Source organism: Macaca nemestrina, chromosome 9 (assembly GCF_043159975.1).
Source record: "Macaca nemestrina isolate mMacNem1 chromosome 9, mMacNem.hap1, whole genome shotgun sequence".
NCBI lineage: Eukaryota > Metazoa > Chordata > Mammalia > Primates > Cercopithecidae > Macaca > Macaca nemestrina.
This window is the reverse complement of record NC_092133.1, coordinates 13897325-13914366: the sequence shown is the minus strand read 5'-3', so window position 1 is coordinate 13914366 and position 17042 is coordinate 13897325. Positions and strand designations below refer to the sequence as shown.

Here is a 17042-nt window from a genome sequence, read left to right as displayed (position 1 = left end):
GGATATGTAAAACATTACCATTGTTCTAAGAGTCAGAATTCTACTCAGAGACCAGTCAGTCATTTGCCAGGGCATACTCGGAGAACTGTCACTTCCCCCTCATCTCTTTTATCCTATTCCCATCCCCTCTTCTTTCTACCCCGTTTCCACCTACTCTGTGGAGATAACTAATCTCACTGACTTCTCTCTCCTCTTGTTTTTGTACAAATGCGTCGTTACATATAGTTATGCATCACTTAATGAGAAATGCATTGTTGGGCAATTTCATCTAAACATAGAAATGGTACGGTAAAAATACTGTATAAAAGATATGGTGTAAAAGATAAAAATGGTACACCTGTATTGGGTACTTAACTATGCATGGAACTTGCGGAACCAGAAGTTGCTCTGGGTGAGTCAGTGAGTGAATGTGAAGGCCTAGGACATTATTGTACACTACCGTAGACTTCATATACACCATACGTGTAGGCGACACTAACTTTATTTTAAAATTTCTTCTTTTTTAAAAATTGTTTTTGTTTTTTTTTTTGTTTTATTTTTTATTTTTTATGAGATGGGATCTTTCCCTGTCACCCAAGCCGGAGTGCGGTGGCATGACCATGACTCACTGCTGCGTCAACCTCCCAGGCTTAAGCGATCCTCCTACCTCAGCCTCCTGAGTAGCTGGGACTACAGGTGCGTGTCCCAACTCCTGGCTAATTTTTAAATTTTTTGTAGAAACGAGGTCTCCATATGTTATCCAGGCTGGTCTTGAAGTCCTGGGCTCAAGCAATCCTCCTACTTGGGCCTCTCAAAGTGCTGGAATTACAGACATGAGTGAGCCTCCATGCCCTGCCAGAATTTTTTTCTTTCTTCAATACTAAGTTAACCTAAGCTTACTGTAACTTTTTTACTTTATATGTTTACTCTTTAATGTTTTAAAACTTTTTGACTCTTCTGTAATAACAGGTTAAAACACAAACACATTGTACAACTGTGCAAAAACATTTTCTTTTTACCCTTATTTGTAAATAGGAGTACACCTAAAATAATGATAAAAAGTATAGTATAGCAAATACATAAACCAGTAACAGTCATTTATTATCATTATCAAGTCTTATGTACATATGTAATTGTATGTTGTATACTTTTCTATCACTAGCAGTGCAGTAGGTTTATACCAGAATCACACACATGCGTAATATGTCATGCTACATTACGATGTCACTAAGTGACAGGAATTTTTCAGCTCCATTATAATTTTAAGGGACCACTACTGCATATGTAGCCCATCATTGACTGAAACATCATTATGTGGTACGTGACTGTATAGATATGTATCACCTCATATTTTCTTTCTTACATGAAGGGTAGTACACTCTAGGTATTCTTTTATGCTTTGATAATATATTTTATTGCCTGGGCACGGTGGCTCACTCCTATAATCCCAGCACTCTGGGAGATCAAGGCTGGAAGATTGCTTGAGCCCAGCAGTTTGAGAACAGCCTGGGCAACATGGCAAAACCCCATCTCTAAAAAAAGTACAAAAATTAGCTGGGCATGGTGGTGCATGCTTGTGGTCCCAGCTACTTTAGAGGCTGAGGTGGGAGGATTGCTTGAGCCCAGGAGGCAGAGGCTGCCATGAGCTGAGATTGCACCACTGCACTCTAGCCTGGGTGACAGAGTGAGACCTAGTCTCAAAACAAAAACAAAAACATATATTTATTATGTTATTGTAACATAGCCTTATTATGTACAGTTGGCCCTGTGTATCCATTGAGTTCTCTATCTGTGGCTCTAACTAACCATGGATGGAAAATTTTTGGAAAAAAAAAAGGATGGTTGCATCTGTACTGGACATGTATAGACATTTTTTCTCGTCATTATTCCTTAAACAATACAGTTTAAAAACTGTTTACCATAGCATTTAGATTATATCAGGTATTGTAAGCAATCTAGAGACGATTTCAAGTATATGAGAGGATGTGCATTGGTTATATACAAATACTATGCCATTTTACATGATGGACTTGAGCATCCGTGGAATTTGGTATCCACGGGGGTCCTGGAGCCAGTCCCCCGCAGATACCGAGGGATGGCGGTATGTTAATAATATATTCAGTTTATCTACTTAATGCATCCAGGAATCCTTCCTTATTAATTTATAGAATACTTTTTTTTTTTTTTTTTTACAGCTGCATAGTACTCCATTGCATGGATGTGCCATAGTTTATTCAACCACTGTCCTGTATCTGGACATTAGGCTGTTTCCAGTGTTTTGTAATTATACAGTAGGCTTCAGTGTATATACTTTGTTGTTGAGGTGTACCCTCAGGGTAAATTCCCAAGGGTGGGATCACTGGACTGATTAAAGGTAAGTGCATTTGTTGTATTGTTAGGTACTGCTAAATTTCCTTCCAGAAAAGTTGTATTTGTCGTCGGTATTCTCACCTGCACAGCTGTTTTCAGTTTTCTCACAGCCTCGCCAGCACATGTGTTGTCATTCTGGTTAATTGTTCCCAATCTGATGGGTGAGCATGGTGTCACAACTGGTTTTAATTTACATTTCTCTATGAGTGAGATTGAACATCTTTCCACATGTTTAAGGGTTATTTTATGTCTTTGTGATGTGTTTTACTTTAAAAGTTTATTTTGGATGCACATTTTTTTTTTGGTTATCATTGTTAGGTATTCGCCTTCAACTTGTCAGAACAGTAGCGCTCTAAAAACGCCAGACTTTATCATGACTCTCCTCTTTCAGATCTTCCGTGGTGGCTTATTCTAATTCGGCAGAAAGCATTGGTGGGCAAACTCCCAGGAGACCATGAGGTCTGTAAAGTTACCAAAATTGCTGTGCTGTCACTTTCTGAAATGGAACCTCAGGATCTTGAGCTAGAGGTAAGGTGAAATAAAGGGAAATTATATGGAAACCTGATATAAATGTAATAGCAAATATGAGGATTTGGTTCAGTAGACCACAGACTTACATTTTTAGAGCTGGGTAATGTTTTTAAAATAATTTAATCCTATGATTTTCCAACTTCATTTTAGTAGTGGAACCCTTGTCTCAAAATCCATGAAACCTAGTATAGAAGACACATAAAAGCAGGGCCACTGTGGTTGAAGTAGTGTTGGGGGAATCCCTGGGGCTCTGTCCACTTGATCTCTCCTTGGAAGCCACCTTCCGTTTCCAGGGAGCCCTAGGGCCACAATACAGTTTGAAAACTTCTAGGGAAAAGGAGTGAGTTAAGAAAAGGAGACCTCTTATTATATCCTCTTTTATCTGCATTTCTTGAACATTTTCTAAGCATATATTACCCTATTACAGTTTAAAAAGTTTTTTAAAAGGAAGACAGTCACTCGTCTAATGTAATCTGTTTATTTTCCAGAGAAGAGCTCAAGTCCACAAGTAGAGTGATTTAAGGACGAAATATATGAGATTGCCTAGGGCCAGTGCTTTTTTACCACAAGGTGCTGCCTCCTAGTAGAAGTAACCCATGAAAGCATTTATGTCCTGTTTGCTCTCAGTGTGGGGATTTGACGCCTAGGAATTGTCCTCACTCCGACGTAGCCATAGCCTGTTTTGTTCACTGTTTGTTCATTGTGCCAGGTGGGCCCAGTGTATTACATAGATGATAATATTTAGTCCTTAGGACCACCCTATGAAGTGGGCATTACTACAAATAAAGAAAGGAGGCTAGGTGGGTGGCTTCTTTCTTTGACAGGCTGAGGCTGGAGGATCGCTTGAGCTGAGGGGTTCGAGACCAGCCTGGGTAACATAGCCAGACCTTGTCTTGTGGGGAAAAAAAAATAATGAGTGAGTAGATTTCAGAAAATAAAATAAGAACAAAGGCGGCCTGGCAAGGGTTAAGTCACGCAGCTGGTACAGGTGGGGCCTGGATCTAGACTCAGGCTGCCTGGTCCTGTGTAACTCTGCTGAGCTGCCGCCCTGTTACCTGAACAGCAGGTAATGATAGCAAAGCACGCACTGCCCCACAAGTCAGCACGTGTTTTTCCATGTAGAGTTCTTGGGGAGGAAGTTTGGGGATAGGGTTAAATTGCCTTAAGGGTAAGTAAAAATGAAGCTATTTTTATGCTTTAAGTGTCACTGGAAGTTTGACAGTCGAATTTTAAGAAACATTAAAATGAATTTAAGCAGACTCTGATTATTATTTGTTATAGGAATCGAAAAAAGTTTGGAGTTCTTATTCTCCTTTTGTTGGTACTTTGGCTAGAACACTATTCACTATTGCTGATCGAGAGACAAAAAGCCTAGGCGGCAGTTAGGCCTATTAAAAGCAGATGTTTATAGTTTTTGTTTGCATTTTTTTTTTGGCAATGTCTTTTGGATGGTTTTGCTGACACACTGAAAGATCAGGATGGCTTGTTATCACAGACCTTTCCCTTGAAGGTGGGCACCCTTTGGCCTGGCATTCAGGTTTGAGCACTAAGCCTGGGGTCTCTGGCAGTTTGATTTAGAGCTGGGAGCCAGCCCGCCCAGCACTTTGTCCATCCGCCAGTCAGGATTTGCATATTTGGCACTCCCAGTTCTGGGGAAATTAAATGTCACACCTCATTCAGAAAAGGTTGAGGCCTTCAGGGAGGTTTTCTTATGTCGTTCATGGCCACCAATCTGTAACATTTTTGAGACTAGTAGCTGACTATTTAATAAATGGGGAAAAAACCAAGATGGCTTTAGGAACTAACATTTACATGATGTTTTTAAGCCCAAAAGTGTGAATATTATCAAAACTTTAAGAACTTCTTTATTCTTCTTACTTTCCCTTTTTTTTCTCTCGATAATCTAAGGGAAAGAGATTATATTCAAATAAAAAGGAAAGTGAGATTTCCTCCATAGACATAATTATTTTGACAGCTGTTGGGCTGTACAGTATAAACTACTGCACTTCTCAGGGGCCGCAAGATTGTGGTTCACATTAACAGCTGAATATACATAATGACTCTGCTAATTAGGAGTAAAAGTAACAACAGAGAAAGTATTTCCAGATCCTATCTCAGTGAATAGTTTGGTACACCTTTCTCAAGAGATTATAATTTTAGCAATTTGTGCTTTCGCCATTTTTTCTTTCCTTGTAATCCTGTTTTATGGTAAAGGAGCTTTACGACAGTGAACAGCAGGAAGGGCAAATAACCACATGTTGAAAATCACGACTTTATTTTCTTTTAACATGTTAATTTAAATCTTGGTATCTTTATTTCAATTTCCATATAACTCAATTTAAAAGAGTTTTTAGAAGCTTAATCCTTTTTACATTGTGTTTTTTGATTATACAGTAAATTGTAAAAGAGAAGAAAAAAAATTCCCCCACTTGGAAATAATTGTTATTAATAGTCTACTGAGTTTTGGTGGGTGTTTCCATTTGTACGTAGGCTCTTTGGAGGACCAGTGTTACTTTCACATGTTTCAGAATAGTTTTTCTGTTTTGCATTTTTACATATTTTCTTCTAGTCTTATTATTTTTTTAAGAACATAGGAAGACTTTGTTAAACAAAACTACATATTCCTCCTTAGTATGACTTTCTGATTTGGATGTCTGTGTATCAGTTTGAATAAGCTGCATTTATTCCAGCAGCATCTTTTAATGTGGTCACTGTTCCCAGATTTGCTAAAGCCTAAGTCTGTGTTCTGTAATTGGAGCAGAAGCAATCTTATTTCAGAGATGGGTATTAATAGAATTTCTAGTTTTCTGCCTCTGTTGTCTTTTTATCTCAAATATATGCCTTATTTGTTTGCCAATTAAAAAAAAATTCAAATACCATACAGTTCCCCCATTTAAAGTATATAAGTCAATGGTTTTTAGTGTATTCAGAGTCGTGTGGTTATCACCACAATCAATTTTAGAACCTTTCATCATCCCCCGAAAAAACCCCGTCTTCGTTAGCAGCCACTCCTCATTTCCTTCCCAACTCCAGCTCCTCAGCAAGATGCAACCACTAATCTCCTTTCTGTCTCTATAAATATTTGTCTCTTCTGGACATCTCATATAAACAGAATAATATACCACGTGGCCTTTTGTGGTGGACTTCTTTCACCTAGCATAGCTTTTAAGTTTCGTGCCAGTTGTAGTGTGTAGCAGTACTTTATTTTTCTTTATTGCCAGATAATCCCTTGTATGGGTATGTCACATTTTATTTTTCTGTTCATCAGTTGATGGACATTTGAGTTGTTTCCACCTTTTAGCTATTATGAATAATGCTGTTATAAACCATTTTGCATACAAGTTCTTGGTGATATATTTGTTTTTATCTCTCTTGGGTGTGTACCTAGGAATGGAATTGCTGGGTCATATGGTAACTCTAACCTTTTGTGGAACTGCCAGACTGATTTTTTTTTTTTTTTTTTGAAACAGAGCCTCGCTCTGTCCCCCAGGCTGGAGTACAGTGACATGATCTCGGCTCACTGCAACCTCCGCCTCCCTTGGTTGAAATGATTCTCCTGCTTCAGCCTCTCAAGTAGCTGGGACTACAGTTATGTGCCACCACACCCGACTAATTTTTCGTATTTTTAGCAGAGATGGGGTTTCACTGTGTCAGCCTGGTTAGATGGTCTTGATCTCCTGACCTGGTGATCCACCAACCTTGGCTTCCCAAAGTGCTGGGATTATAGACGTGAGCCACTGTGCCTGATTTTCAAAACAGTGTGCTATTTTACAAAAACGATGTAAAGAGGCCAGGCACAGTGGCTTATGCCTATAATCCTAGCACTTTGGGAGGCCGAGGCAGGAGGATTGAGACCAGCCTGGGCAACATGGTGAGACTCTGCCTGTACAAAAACAGCCATGTGTGGTGGTACATCCCTGTAGTCCCAGCTACCCGGGAGATCACCTTAGCCCGGGACTTTGAGGCTGCAGTGAACTGTGATTGTGCCCCTGCACTCCAACCTGGGCAATGGAATGAGACACTGTCTCCAAAAAGAGAGAGAGAGAGAGGTAGGGGTCAAGTGCAGTGGCTCATGCCTGTAATCTCGGCACTTTGGGTGGCCGAGGTGGGAGGATTGCTTCAGGCCAGGAGTTTGAGACCAGCCTGGGCAACATAGCAAGACCCTGTCTCTATAAAAAATTTAAAAGTTAGCTGGGTGTTGGCCGGGTGTGGTGGCTCACGCCTGTAATCCCAGCACTTTGGGAGGCTGAGGCGGGCAGATCACCTGAGGTCAAGACCAGCCTGACCAACATGGAGAAACCCCGTCTCTATTAAAAATACAAAATTAACCGGGCATGGTGGCACATGCCTATAATCCCAGCTACTCGGGAGGCTGAGGCAGGAGAATCGTTTGAACCTGGGAGGCGGAGGTTGTGGTGAGCGGAGATCATGCCATTGCACTGCAGCTTGGGCAACAAGAGTGAAACTTCGTCTCAAAAAAAAAAAAAAAAAATTAGCTGGGTGTAGTGGTGTATATCTATAGTCACAGGTATTCAGGAGGCTGAGGCAGGAGGATTACTTGAGCTCTGGAGTTTGAGGCTGCAGTGAGCTGTGATTGCATCACAGCACTCCAGCCTGGTTGGTGGAGTGAGACCCTGTCTCTAAAAAAGAATATTTAAAAATCTGTATAAGGGTACGAATAATCTGTAATGGTTTAAACAATGAGGACATAGATGTTTTTTCTTTATACCCTTTAAAGTTATATAGGTTTTGTTCCATGTCTGCGTATCTTATTTGCGTATCTCATTGCCTTAATAGATAACCGCATCATTTTCCCTGTTTAGTTTCCATCAGACATCTGTTTAAAATTTTAGGTTCAGATGGATGTAGATACCAGCTTTTCACATAAAATTATTTATGTCCCTTTTCTTAAATGGCAGCAGCAACATCAACCCTTAATCTTGGTCATAAGATGTAAGTTGCAAGCACAATGTAAAAACTAGGGAAGTGCTGTGGAGCTTGTGGAGAAGTAGCTGGGAGTTGTAGCTGTGGTGTTTTCTTTTTGAAATCTCATGTTTCAGAGTTGTGATAAGGACCTAACCACGTGCCACACAAAACTGGCTGGGCCTCTGGAAAAGGGAAGGTGACCCTGTTGCCAGTGCTATGCATTGTAATCCCTGGGGCTCTGTGTAAACAAAATACCTTAGGACTGGGAAGGAATCCTAAGTAATTTTCTCTATCCCTGTTTTTTGTCAGGACTGAATTTAACTGTTTCAGAAAGGTAGTGCTCTGTACTTTATTTTCTAAAGGTAACTGTGTAGAAGATTCTAACATACTCATTGGAAATGTTTACATTTATAGTAATCTCATTTGTTTGTTTGAGACAGGGTCTCGCCCTGTCACACAGGCTGGAATGCAGTGGCACGATCCTCCTGCCTTCAGCCCTCCAAGTGGCTGGGACTACAGGCATGCGCCACCACCCCTGGCTAATTTTTTTTTTTTTTTCTATTTTTTGAAGAGATAGGGTCTCACTGTATACCCCATGCTGGTTTTGAATACCTGGGCTTAAGCGATCTGCCTGCCTTAACCTCCCAAAGTGCTGGGATTATAGGTGTGAGCCCCAGCACCTGGCCAGCAATTTAAAATTTTTATTTAGAAAAAAATCACTTTTAAGAGACAGAGAAAGCCTTCCAGTAAAGGTGTTTCCGTGAGTTTGAACTTTGTTATACAGATCCACAATCCTTATCTGAACTTCCTGGGGCCATATTTGTTTTAGAATTCAAGTTTTTTGGGGTTTTCAAATGGTTATTCCATGTATTTTCTACAGTCTAAAGTGGTTCTGAAGCATTACCCTACAATAAAACACGTTAATGTTTTTTAAAGAATTGTATGACTATTCATACTAAGGGAGGTGATGATTATCAGTATCTTCATATCAGTTCAGGGCATGCTTTGTCATTAAACGAGTTTTTAACTTAAAAAATACACTTTCAGGTTTTAGAGTTTTTTGGATTTTGGAATTGTACATAAGGAAGTTAAGGGATGATGGGCTTATATTAACTCTGTTTCAAGGCCAGGATGAGGATAGATAAAAGAAATAAAAATAGAAAAGACCAGATGTGGTGACTCATGCTTGTAATCCCAACGCTTTGGGAGGCTGAGGCAAGCAGATCACTTGAGGTCAGCAGTTCAAGAGCAGCCTGGCCAACATGGTGAAACCCTATCTCTATTAAAAATACAAAACTTAGCCAGGCATGGTGGCACATGCCTGTAGTTCCAGCTACTCCAGAGGCTGAAGTGGGAGAACCGCTTGGATCTGGGAGGCAGAGGTTGCAGCAAGCTGAGATTGTGCCATCGCACTCTAGCCTGGGCAACAGAGCGAGACTCTGTCTCAAAGAAGGAAAGAAGGGAGGAAGGAAAGGAAGAAGGAAGGAAGGAAGGAAAGGGAAGGGGAGGGGAGGAAGGAAGGAGGGAGGGAGGAAGGCAAGCAGGAAGGAAGGAAATGCCAAGCTTAGAGAATAAGCAATTTTTAAAGTAGATCAGACTGAAGCCATAGCGTTTCTGGGTCTGCATCTAGAAGCAGACAGTAGCAGGTGGGAATTTGGCCCCTACACAGTAAAGTGGAGTAACAGGGCTTCATGGGAGATGGGAGCCTGGGGCCATGCTTAGCACTTGAGGCCTGGTGCTCAGGTGGAACTCCCTAGATCATGAGGGGAGCTGTTAGAGTGTCTGCACTGAGTTGGATAATCAATCCTGCATAGAGCATCTCCTGTGTGCCATGCCAGTAGCACTTCCATGAAGAAATACTGGTCTGGACAAAAGATAGGGATCTGAATCAACACTATAACAATGAGCATGCAGTGGTTGGGGTTGATAGGAGAGACTTAGAGAAGGAGAATGATGGAAGATGATTCCAAGGTTTCTTGCTTAAATGATCCCGTGGGTGGTGCCGTCATTACCTGAAATAGGACATACCAGAGAAGGAACAATATTTGGGGAGCAGATGTTGCTCAGTTCTAGAGATGCTGAGTTTGAGAGTCTAGTGTGTCTCAGTGTAGGGGAGACGTCACATGTATCAGTCTTGAGATTAGGGCGAAGGAGTGGAGTTAGCAAACGTAGTACTAGTTAAAATGAGGAAAGAGGGTGACATTTTCTAGATGGAGCATGAAGACTGAGAAAAGAGTTAAGGGTAGAACACTGGGAATACCATCAGTTTTAGAGAAGAAAGATACACCCGCAAAGGAGACTGAGAAGAAACAGCCAGAGGTGGGGAAGGACCTGGGGAGATTGTTGTCATGGGGACCAGAGGAAGAGACAGCAGGGAGTGTTCATGAGCTCCACATTCCGAGAGACAGAGTTAGGAGGCCTAAGCAGTGTCATTGGAGCCTTTACTCCTTGACCTGCCCCAATCAGATTATAGTCGTTGCAGTTCCAGTGGCTGGGACACTGCACCCTGCTGGCTCTCAGAGTGGATTCCAGGTTTGAGGAATGGATTTAAAAGAAGATTCTCACATGTGTAAACATGTCCCAAGGTGCTAGGAAAGGGGCTATCAGAGGTTGGGACAAAGGAAGGGGGTGAATGATGAGCCCAGGTCCTAATCCCAGAAACTAACCTTGAAGAGAAAAATGGACTCCGTCTTCCTGAGTGAGGAAAACCTGGGTGCAGACTAGGTGTGCTGTTGCACATTTACTTGAAATAGCCAGACCTTTGATAGATTCCCAGGGGGAGGATTTTGCTGGCTTGAGTGCTCTTAAGAATGATTATGTTGGCCGGGCGTGGTGGCTTATGCCTATAATCCCAGCACTTTGGGAGGCTGAGGCGGGCAGATCACATGAGGTCGGGAGTTTGAGACCAGCCTGACCAACATGGAGAAACCTCGTCTCTACTAAAAATACAATATTAGCCGGGCGTGGTGGTGCATGCCTGTAATCCCAGCTACTCGGGAGGCTGAGGCAGGAGAATTGTTTAAACCCAGGAAGTGGAGGTTATGGTGAGCCGAAACCACACCATTGCACTCCAGCCTGGGCAACAAGAGCGAAATTCTGTCTCAAAAAAAAAAAAAAAAAAAAGGATGACTGTGTCTGTGTATCCCGTTTTGAATACTAAAATTGTAACAATCTGTAGCTCGGTCTTGAGCAAGTAAGCATGTTTTCAGGTTTTTAAGCGTTATTCATAGGCCTAATCACTAACATTTTATCTAAAAATTGCTAGCCAACAGTGGCCTGGTGCCACAAGCAGAGCAGTAGCAGGAGACCAAAGGGGAGCATCTGTTTAAAACTGCTGCTCTGCTGCCCCAGTGATACTGTATCAAGGAGGGTGGGTGTGTGCCACATGTTCATGGGAGAAGGGGAGTGATGGCTGTGAAAGCTCCGATGGCAGCCACTGCTAAGGCACTGGAGGTAGGAGTCAACAAGACAAAGGTCCTGCCTTAAAGGAGCTTACATTATAGAAGGTGGAGACAGATGATAAACATCAGCACAATAACTGTAGTATGTTGGAAAGTAATAAACGCTGATGGAAATGAAAGTTGAACACAGTAAGTGTGGTGGAGGGAGTGCCCAGGAGTGAAGATGGAGGTAAGATATCTGGCGAGGGGGTGTCCGGGCAGAGAGGACAGCTGTGTTGAGGAATAGCAAGGAAGCCAATGTGGGTGGAGTGGGGTGAGCAGGGGGCAGAGAGCACTAGGAGGTGAAGCTGGTGGAGGGGAGGGGAGGGGAGGGTCTGGTTTTGGACGTGTTGAGTTTGAGATGTCTGGTAGACATCCCAGTGGAAATGTTGGGATATGTGAGGCTGGAGTTTTGGGAGAGAGCTGGGCTGGAAATAAACATTTGGGAAGTTGGGTTGGCATATGGACGGTATTGGAATCCATGAGTCTGGATGAAATCACTGAGGGAGTGAATGCAGACGAGAAGGGGATCAGGGACTGAAGCTTGGGGCACCTAGACATCAAGCAGGAGGCTGGAAAGGAACCAGTCAAAGCAGTAGAGGAGTGACCAGTGGGAGCCAGGTGAAGCCGTGTATTGTAGGATGAGGGAGTGACTCAGATGCTACTGAGAGGTTAAGAACCAAGAGCATTTGATTTAGCAAAGTGGAGGTCATTGATCATGCTGGAGACAGCAGCTTGGGAGAGCGGTAGGGGTGAAAATGGGGTGGAGGCGTGGGTTGGGGAGAGAATGGGAGGAGTGGAGCTGGAGGCAGTGAGGAGTGCAGAGTGAGTAAGAGGACAGCAGTGGTTGAGGAAGAGGAGTGGAGCGGGGGTGTGCAGAGCAGAGGGGCAGAGGAGGATGGGCCTGTGTGCTGACAGAAACCATCACAGAAAGAGGGGTGCTGTATCCATACACTTGGTTCTGTCTTCTCTCCTTCCCTGTCACCTGGAGTTCTTGCTAGTTTTATTTGAAGGGAAATAAAAGTGAGCTGTTCTGGCTGAAGGAATATAAAGCTTTTCTGCCTCATCTTTAGTTCTCTTGTCTTTAATGGCAGGGCAGGAGCAGCTTAAAGCTATAATCATGGTGTGAAACCCATGTGGACAGTTTTTGATAGCCATAATTTTGAAAAGGCTTGAAATCATCTGGAGATTCCATTGCACATGAAAATTTGGTCCAGTTATTAGTTTCTACTTCCAAATGTAATAAAACAGGGACGCTCTCTCTCCCCCTTTTCTTAAATAATCAAAGTTTAAATTCGCTTTTCTTCTCATTTTATGTTAATAGCTATTTTGTAACACACTGATGATAATAAGCATTTAGTAAGTATTAGTTCTTATTAAGAGTCTCCTACTTAGTGTAGCAGTGAAACTAGTTTGTTGAAAAAATGGAATTGGTCTGCATATTGTTAACAGAATTTGTGTGTACATTTCAGAATATTTGCTTTGTTTGCTGAGCTACATGAAATTATATGTAAAACCCTCAACTTTAACCAGGTAGCCTTCTTTAGAACCTTCTGTGCCTACTGTTATCTTTACACAGCTGTATTCACGCTCCCATGCCCTTCCTTACCCTTGTCAGTTGTGCGGCACTTCTCCTGCAGCCCCTAATTACTGCTTCTTCAAGTTTAACTAATCTCCGGACCCAAAGCGTATGTTATTAAGCTGATTTCATTAGTGCGTGTGAGCATAGGAGGAGAGGGAGTGGTTGAAACGGCCAGCTTTTAGGGCTCCCACTAGAGCAGGCTCTTAAGCCATCTTCTCAACCAAAACACTCAATTAGCATTGGTATTTAGCACAGATACCTGTAAAATCATAACCCTGAAGCATAGCAAATGTGCATTTTGCAATTTTTAAATTCTTAGATACTAATTTCCAAAGCATTAATAACCTCAGCCAGAATATTTCATTCTTCAGTTACGTTAGAGGAGAACTGATTATGAGCCTAACCTGAATTTTCCACCTCTAATTCCTAAGTCTATCCTGCCCTGTATTCTTTGTGTTTTATCCTCTGCTGTAGCTTTCTCATCATGGGACTCACAGCTGTGTGTGCCATCAATTATCTACTTGATAATTTTTCTAAGTCTTGAGGTTTACAGTTAATCAGAATGCCTGAGCAGTAGCATTTAATTTTGCACTCGAACACTTAACAGATATTAATAATAACAAATCATCTTTCTCTTCCTATTTAGCTCTGTAAGAAGCATCATTTTGGTATTAACAAACCAGAGAAGATTATACCATCTCCTGATGACTCAAAGTTTCTACTGAAGACCTTTACGCATATTAAATCCAATGTGTCTGCTCCTAATAAAAAGAAAGTAAGAGTTTAATTGATATGGGCTTTGAATTCATCTTTGATTAGTTTTAAATGGAGAGATAATTCTGTACTCAGAAAATTTATTTTCAAACCATTTGTTGTATTGAAGCACTGTCTCCTTACGTCCTTGGGATTATTTTCACTTCTCTCTTAGGAATTTATGTGTTATCCTCAGATTACTTTACATTTAATTTCTGTAGTAATAGTACATTAATTTCTTGTAGGTTAAGGAAAGTAAAGAGAAGGAGAAGTTGGAGAGGAGATTGCTTGAAGAGTTGCTGAAGATGTTCATGGACTCGGAATCCTTTTATTATAGCTTGACCTATGACCTGACCAATTCGGTGCAGAGGCAGAGCACTGGGGAGAGGGATGGTCGGCCCCTCTGGCAGAAGGTACCACTCACAGCTCATAGAGCAGGGTTTGCCCTTGGGAACAAGTGATGGCCTGTTTTGGCTTTTGTAGGAAAACTGAAATAATGTGTTTCTGAACTGTTGTTTCTGCACCTTTTCTAGGTTGATGACCGATTTTTTTGGAATAAATACATGATACAAGATCTTACTGAGATTGGTGTGAGTAGTTGTTTCTAAAATATCCTAACCCCACTGAAATTGGTGTATTTGTTTCTAAAACGTCTGGATATAATTGTTAAGCAAATTTTTTTAAATTAAGATACATTTTTAAAGATCACTATGTTTTCCCCTATGGAATGGGAATCATTTAGGTAGGAAAACCAAGGCATTATTTTAAGGCAGTTTACAATTCCACTGCCTCCCCACAGGCCTGTCTTTTTAGCAGATTCCCATAGGATAGTGGTAAGTTAAGGATGTGGAACTCATGTTCGTAGAGGTCCTGCAAAAGAGGTATTTTCTTTTTTCTTTTCTTTTTTTTTTGTTGAAACGGAGTCTCACTCTGTCGCCCAGACTGGAGTGCAGTGGCACGATCTCAGCTCACTGCAAGCTCCGCCTCCCAGGTTCACGCCGTTCTCCTGCCTCAGCCTCCCGAGTAGCTGGGACTACAGGCGCCCGCCACCACACCCGGCTAATTTTTTGTATTTTTAGTAGAGACCAGGTTTCACTGTATTAGCAAGGATGGTCTCGATCTCCTGACCTCGTGATCCGCCCACCTTGGCCTCCCAAAGAGCTGGGATTACAGATGTGAGCCACCACACCTGGCCAAAAGAGGTATTTTCTTTCTACCCATTGGGAAAGTTGAAGCCCAGTTTTCCTGTAATGGTACCAATTATTTTTACTTTCGCCACACCTCTGTTTTCCCATCTGGGAATTGGAATAGACAAATCTCTAAGGCCATTGCTGTACTACCAGTATTTGATTGAGGGAAGATACAGAATATGATGAGATTATTGCATGGAGTTCCTCTGGTTTGATGATTACTTTCTTCCTTTTCTTGGTCATGTATGTTGGAATTGACTGTCTGAAGACAATTCATTCAATCAACAAATATTTATGGAAGGCCTGTTATGTGCCACTTGTCTTTTCAACACTAAACAAAGCAGGCAAATAGGTGAATAAAGTCATATATTATCTTTTAACCTTTCAGAAATTTCAGACCTTTTCCTTTTGGTTTATCCCCCTTACTGGTGGTTAGTATCAGTGATTTTCCCATACTCTATGGTGTCTTCGCTAGATATCCATCAATTGCCTCTATGGAGAATGAGGCCTGAGATTATTCTTACCTCTGTTTGCAATGCTGATCAAACTGTGACCACCAAAACCCAGTGGTAGAGGAGAAAAGCAGGGGCATCTATAATGAGCATTTGTCCTGTGTGCTGACAAGATCGAGCTCTAATTGTTTTTGCCGAGTTTTTGTCAGAATGCTTTTACATTACCATTTAAAACTGATGACTTGAAGTTGTCATATTCAAAGGTGACATTTGGCAGCATAAATTTCTCTATGCCTGTCAAGAGTTTTGCATTTATTGCTAGAACAGAAATATAAATGATGGGACTGGTGATAAGAATGCAGACAGATCCTTTACCTCACCATTTTCAATTTTTACCACTTTCCTAACATCGTATCTGCAGGCCCCATAAAACAAAACAAAACCGTGAGATAGGATCTGGAGTGTTTGGTGATGGAAGAAGAGGTGGATTTGAAGTGGATGCTGAGATTAAGCCTGGGTGCACTTAGGGAGATAAGAGAGAAAGTAGGACGAAGAACAACTTTCTGGAGCATTTTTATTCTTTACTGTCTCTGCAGACAATAAGTTGAGAAATCTGTCGTCTTAGTCTAACTGAAAGGGACAGAAGAAGAAATCTTTATTTTATTTATTTGTTTTTTTGACAGAGTCTCGCTCTGTCACCCAGGCTGTAGTGCAGTGGCATGATCTCAGCTCACTGCAACCTCCACCTCCCTGCAACTTCCACCTCCCAGGTTCAAGCAATTTTCCTGCCTCAGCCTCCCAAGTAGCTGGGATTATAGCTTGCGCCACCATGCCTGGCTAATTTTTTGTATTTTTAGTAGAGATGGGGTTTCACCATGTTGCCCAGGCTGGTCTCAAACTCCTGACCTCAAGTGAATCACCCGCCTCAGCCTCCTAAAGTGCTGGGATTACAATGTTGATCCACTGCGACCGACCAGAAGAAGAAATCTTTAATCAATACTGTCCTAATTACGTTGGATGACATTTTAAAATAAGACATTTATGAAATGGGTTTTTTGTTTGTTTGTTTGTTGTTTCATTTGTGACTTAGATTTTAGCTTGAGGAAGTGAAATTTTTTTTTTCTAAGCCAGAGAATAAAGTAGACCTATGTGTTTCATAATAAAGGGATCAGAGTTGGTTGTATTTTATTAAAGCCTTAATACAATTGGGAGTTGAGAATCATAAACATTTGTTAAATACTTCCTATATGGCAGGCACTGTGCTGAACACTTTATGTGTATTATCCATTTAATCTTCACATTTTCATGAAGTAGTTGTTACTATTTCACAGAGAAGGACAGCGATGGTGAGGGTGACTCCCCTCAGTGAGTTAATAAATGGTGGGCTTGGATTTGTACCCAGGCAGCCTGGCTCTTAGGCTGCGTTCACCGTAAAGAAAAGGAACGACCTCCTCTGTCCCTTCCTTCCGTGGTGTTTTTCAATAAGCAGAAAATATGGTTGAATAATGGAAGGTTTCTGCTTCTAATAAACTGAGAAATATGTGCCGACTGCTGTTTGGGTTTAAGAAAGTAGCAGTGCTGTACAGAATAGAAACAATATGATGTTCATTTTGTTTTCAGACCCCAGATGTGAACTTTTGGATTATCCCCATGATCCAAGGTTTCGTACAGATTGAAGAACTTGTGGTTAATTATACCGAATCATCTGATGATGAGAAAAGCAGCCCGGAGACCCCCCCTCAGGAGTCCACCTGTGTAGATGATATTCACCCACGATTTCTAGTGGCTCTCATTTCACGCCGAAGTAGGCACAGAGCAG

At 41.6% G+C, this 17042-nt stretch overlaps 1 protein-coding gene across 8 annotated transcripts in view; it reads left to right on the top strand.

Moving 5' to 3' along the window:
* Window positions 1–17042, top strand: part of LOC105467833 (inositol polyphosphate-5-phosphatase F) — a 144931-nt gene that overhangs the window by 95471 nt on the left and 32418 nt on the right. For 7 of the 8 annotated variants that reach the window (XM_071069037.1, XM_071069035.1, XM_011717604.3 and 4 more), the window contains 5 exons: window positions 2741–2877; window positions 13475–13603; window positions 13827–13994; window positions 14115–14171; window positions 16844–17042. In XM_071069037.1, the coding sequence (XP_070925138.1) occupies window positions 2851–2877; window positions 13475–13603; window positions 13827–13994; window positions 14115–14171; window positions 16844–17042 (580 nt within the window). In that variant the 5' untranslated portion in view covers window positions 2741–2850. Of the gene's footprint in view, window positions 1–657; window positions 676–2740; window positions 2878–13474; window positions 13604–13826; window positions 13995–14114; window positions 14172–16843 lie in introns of those variants that run through there. The other variant, XM_071069036.1, reaches the window with a different exon arrangement.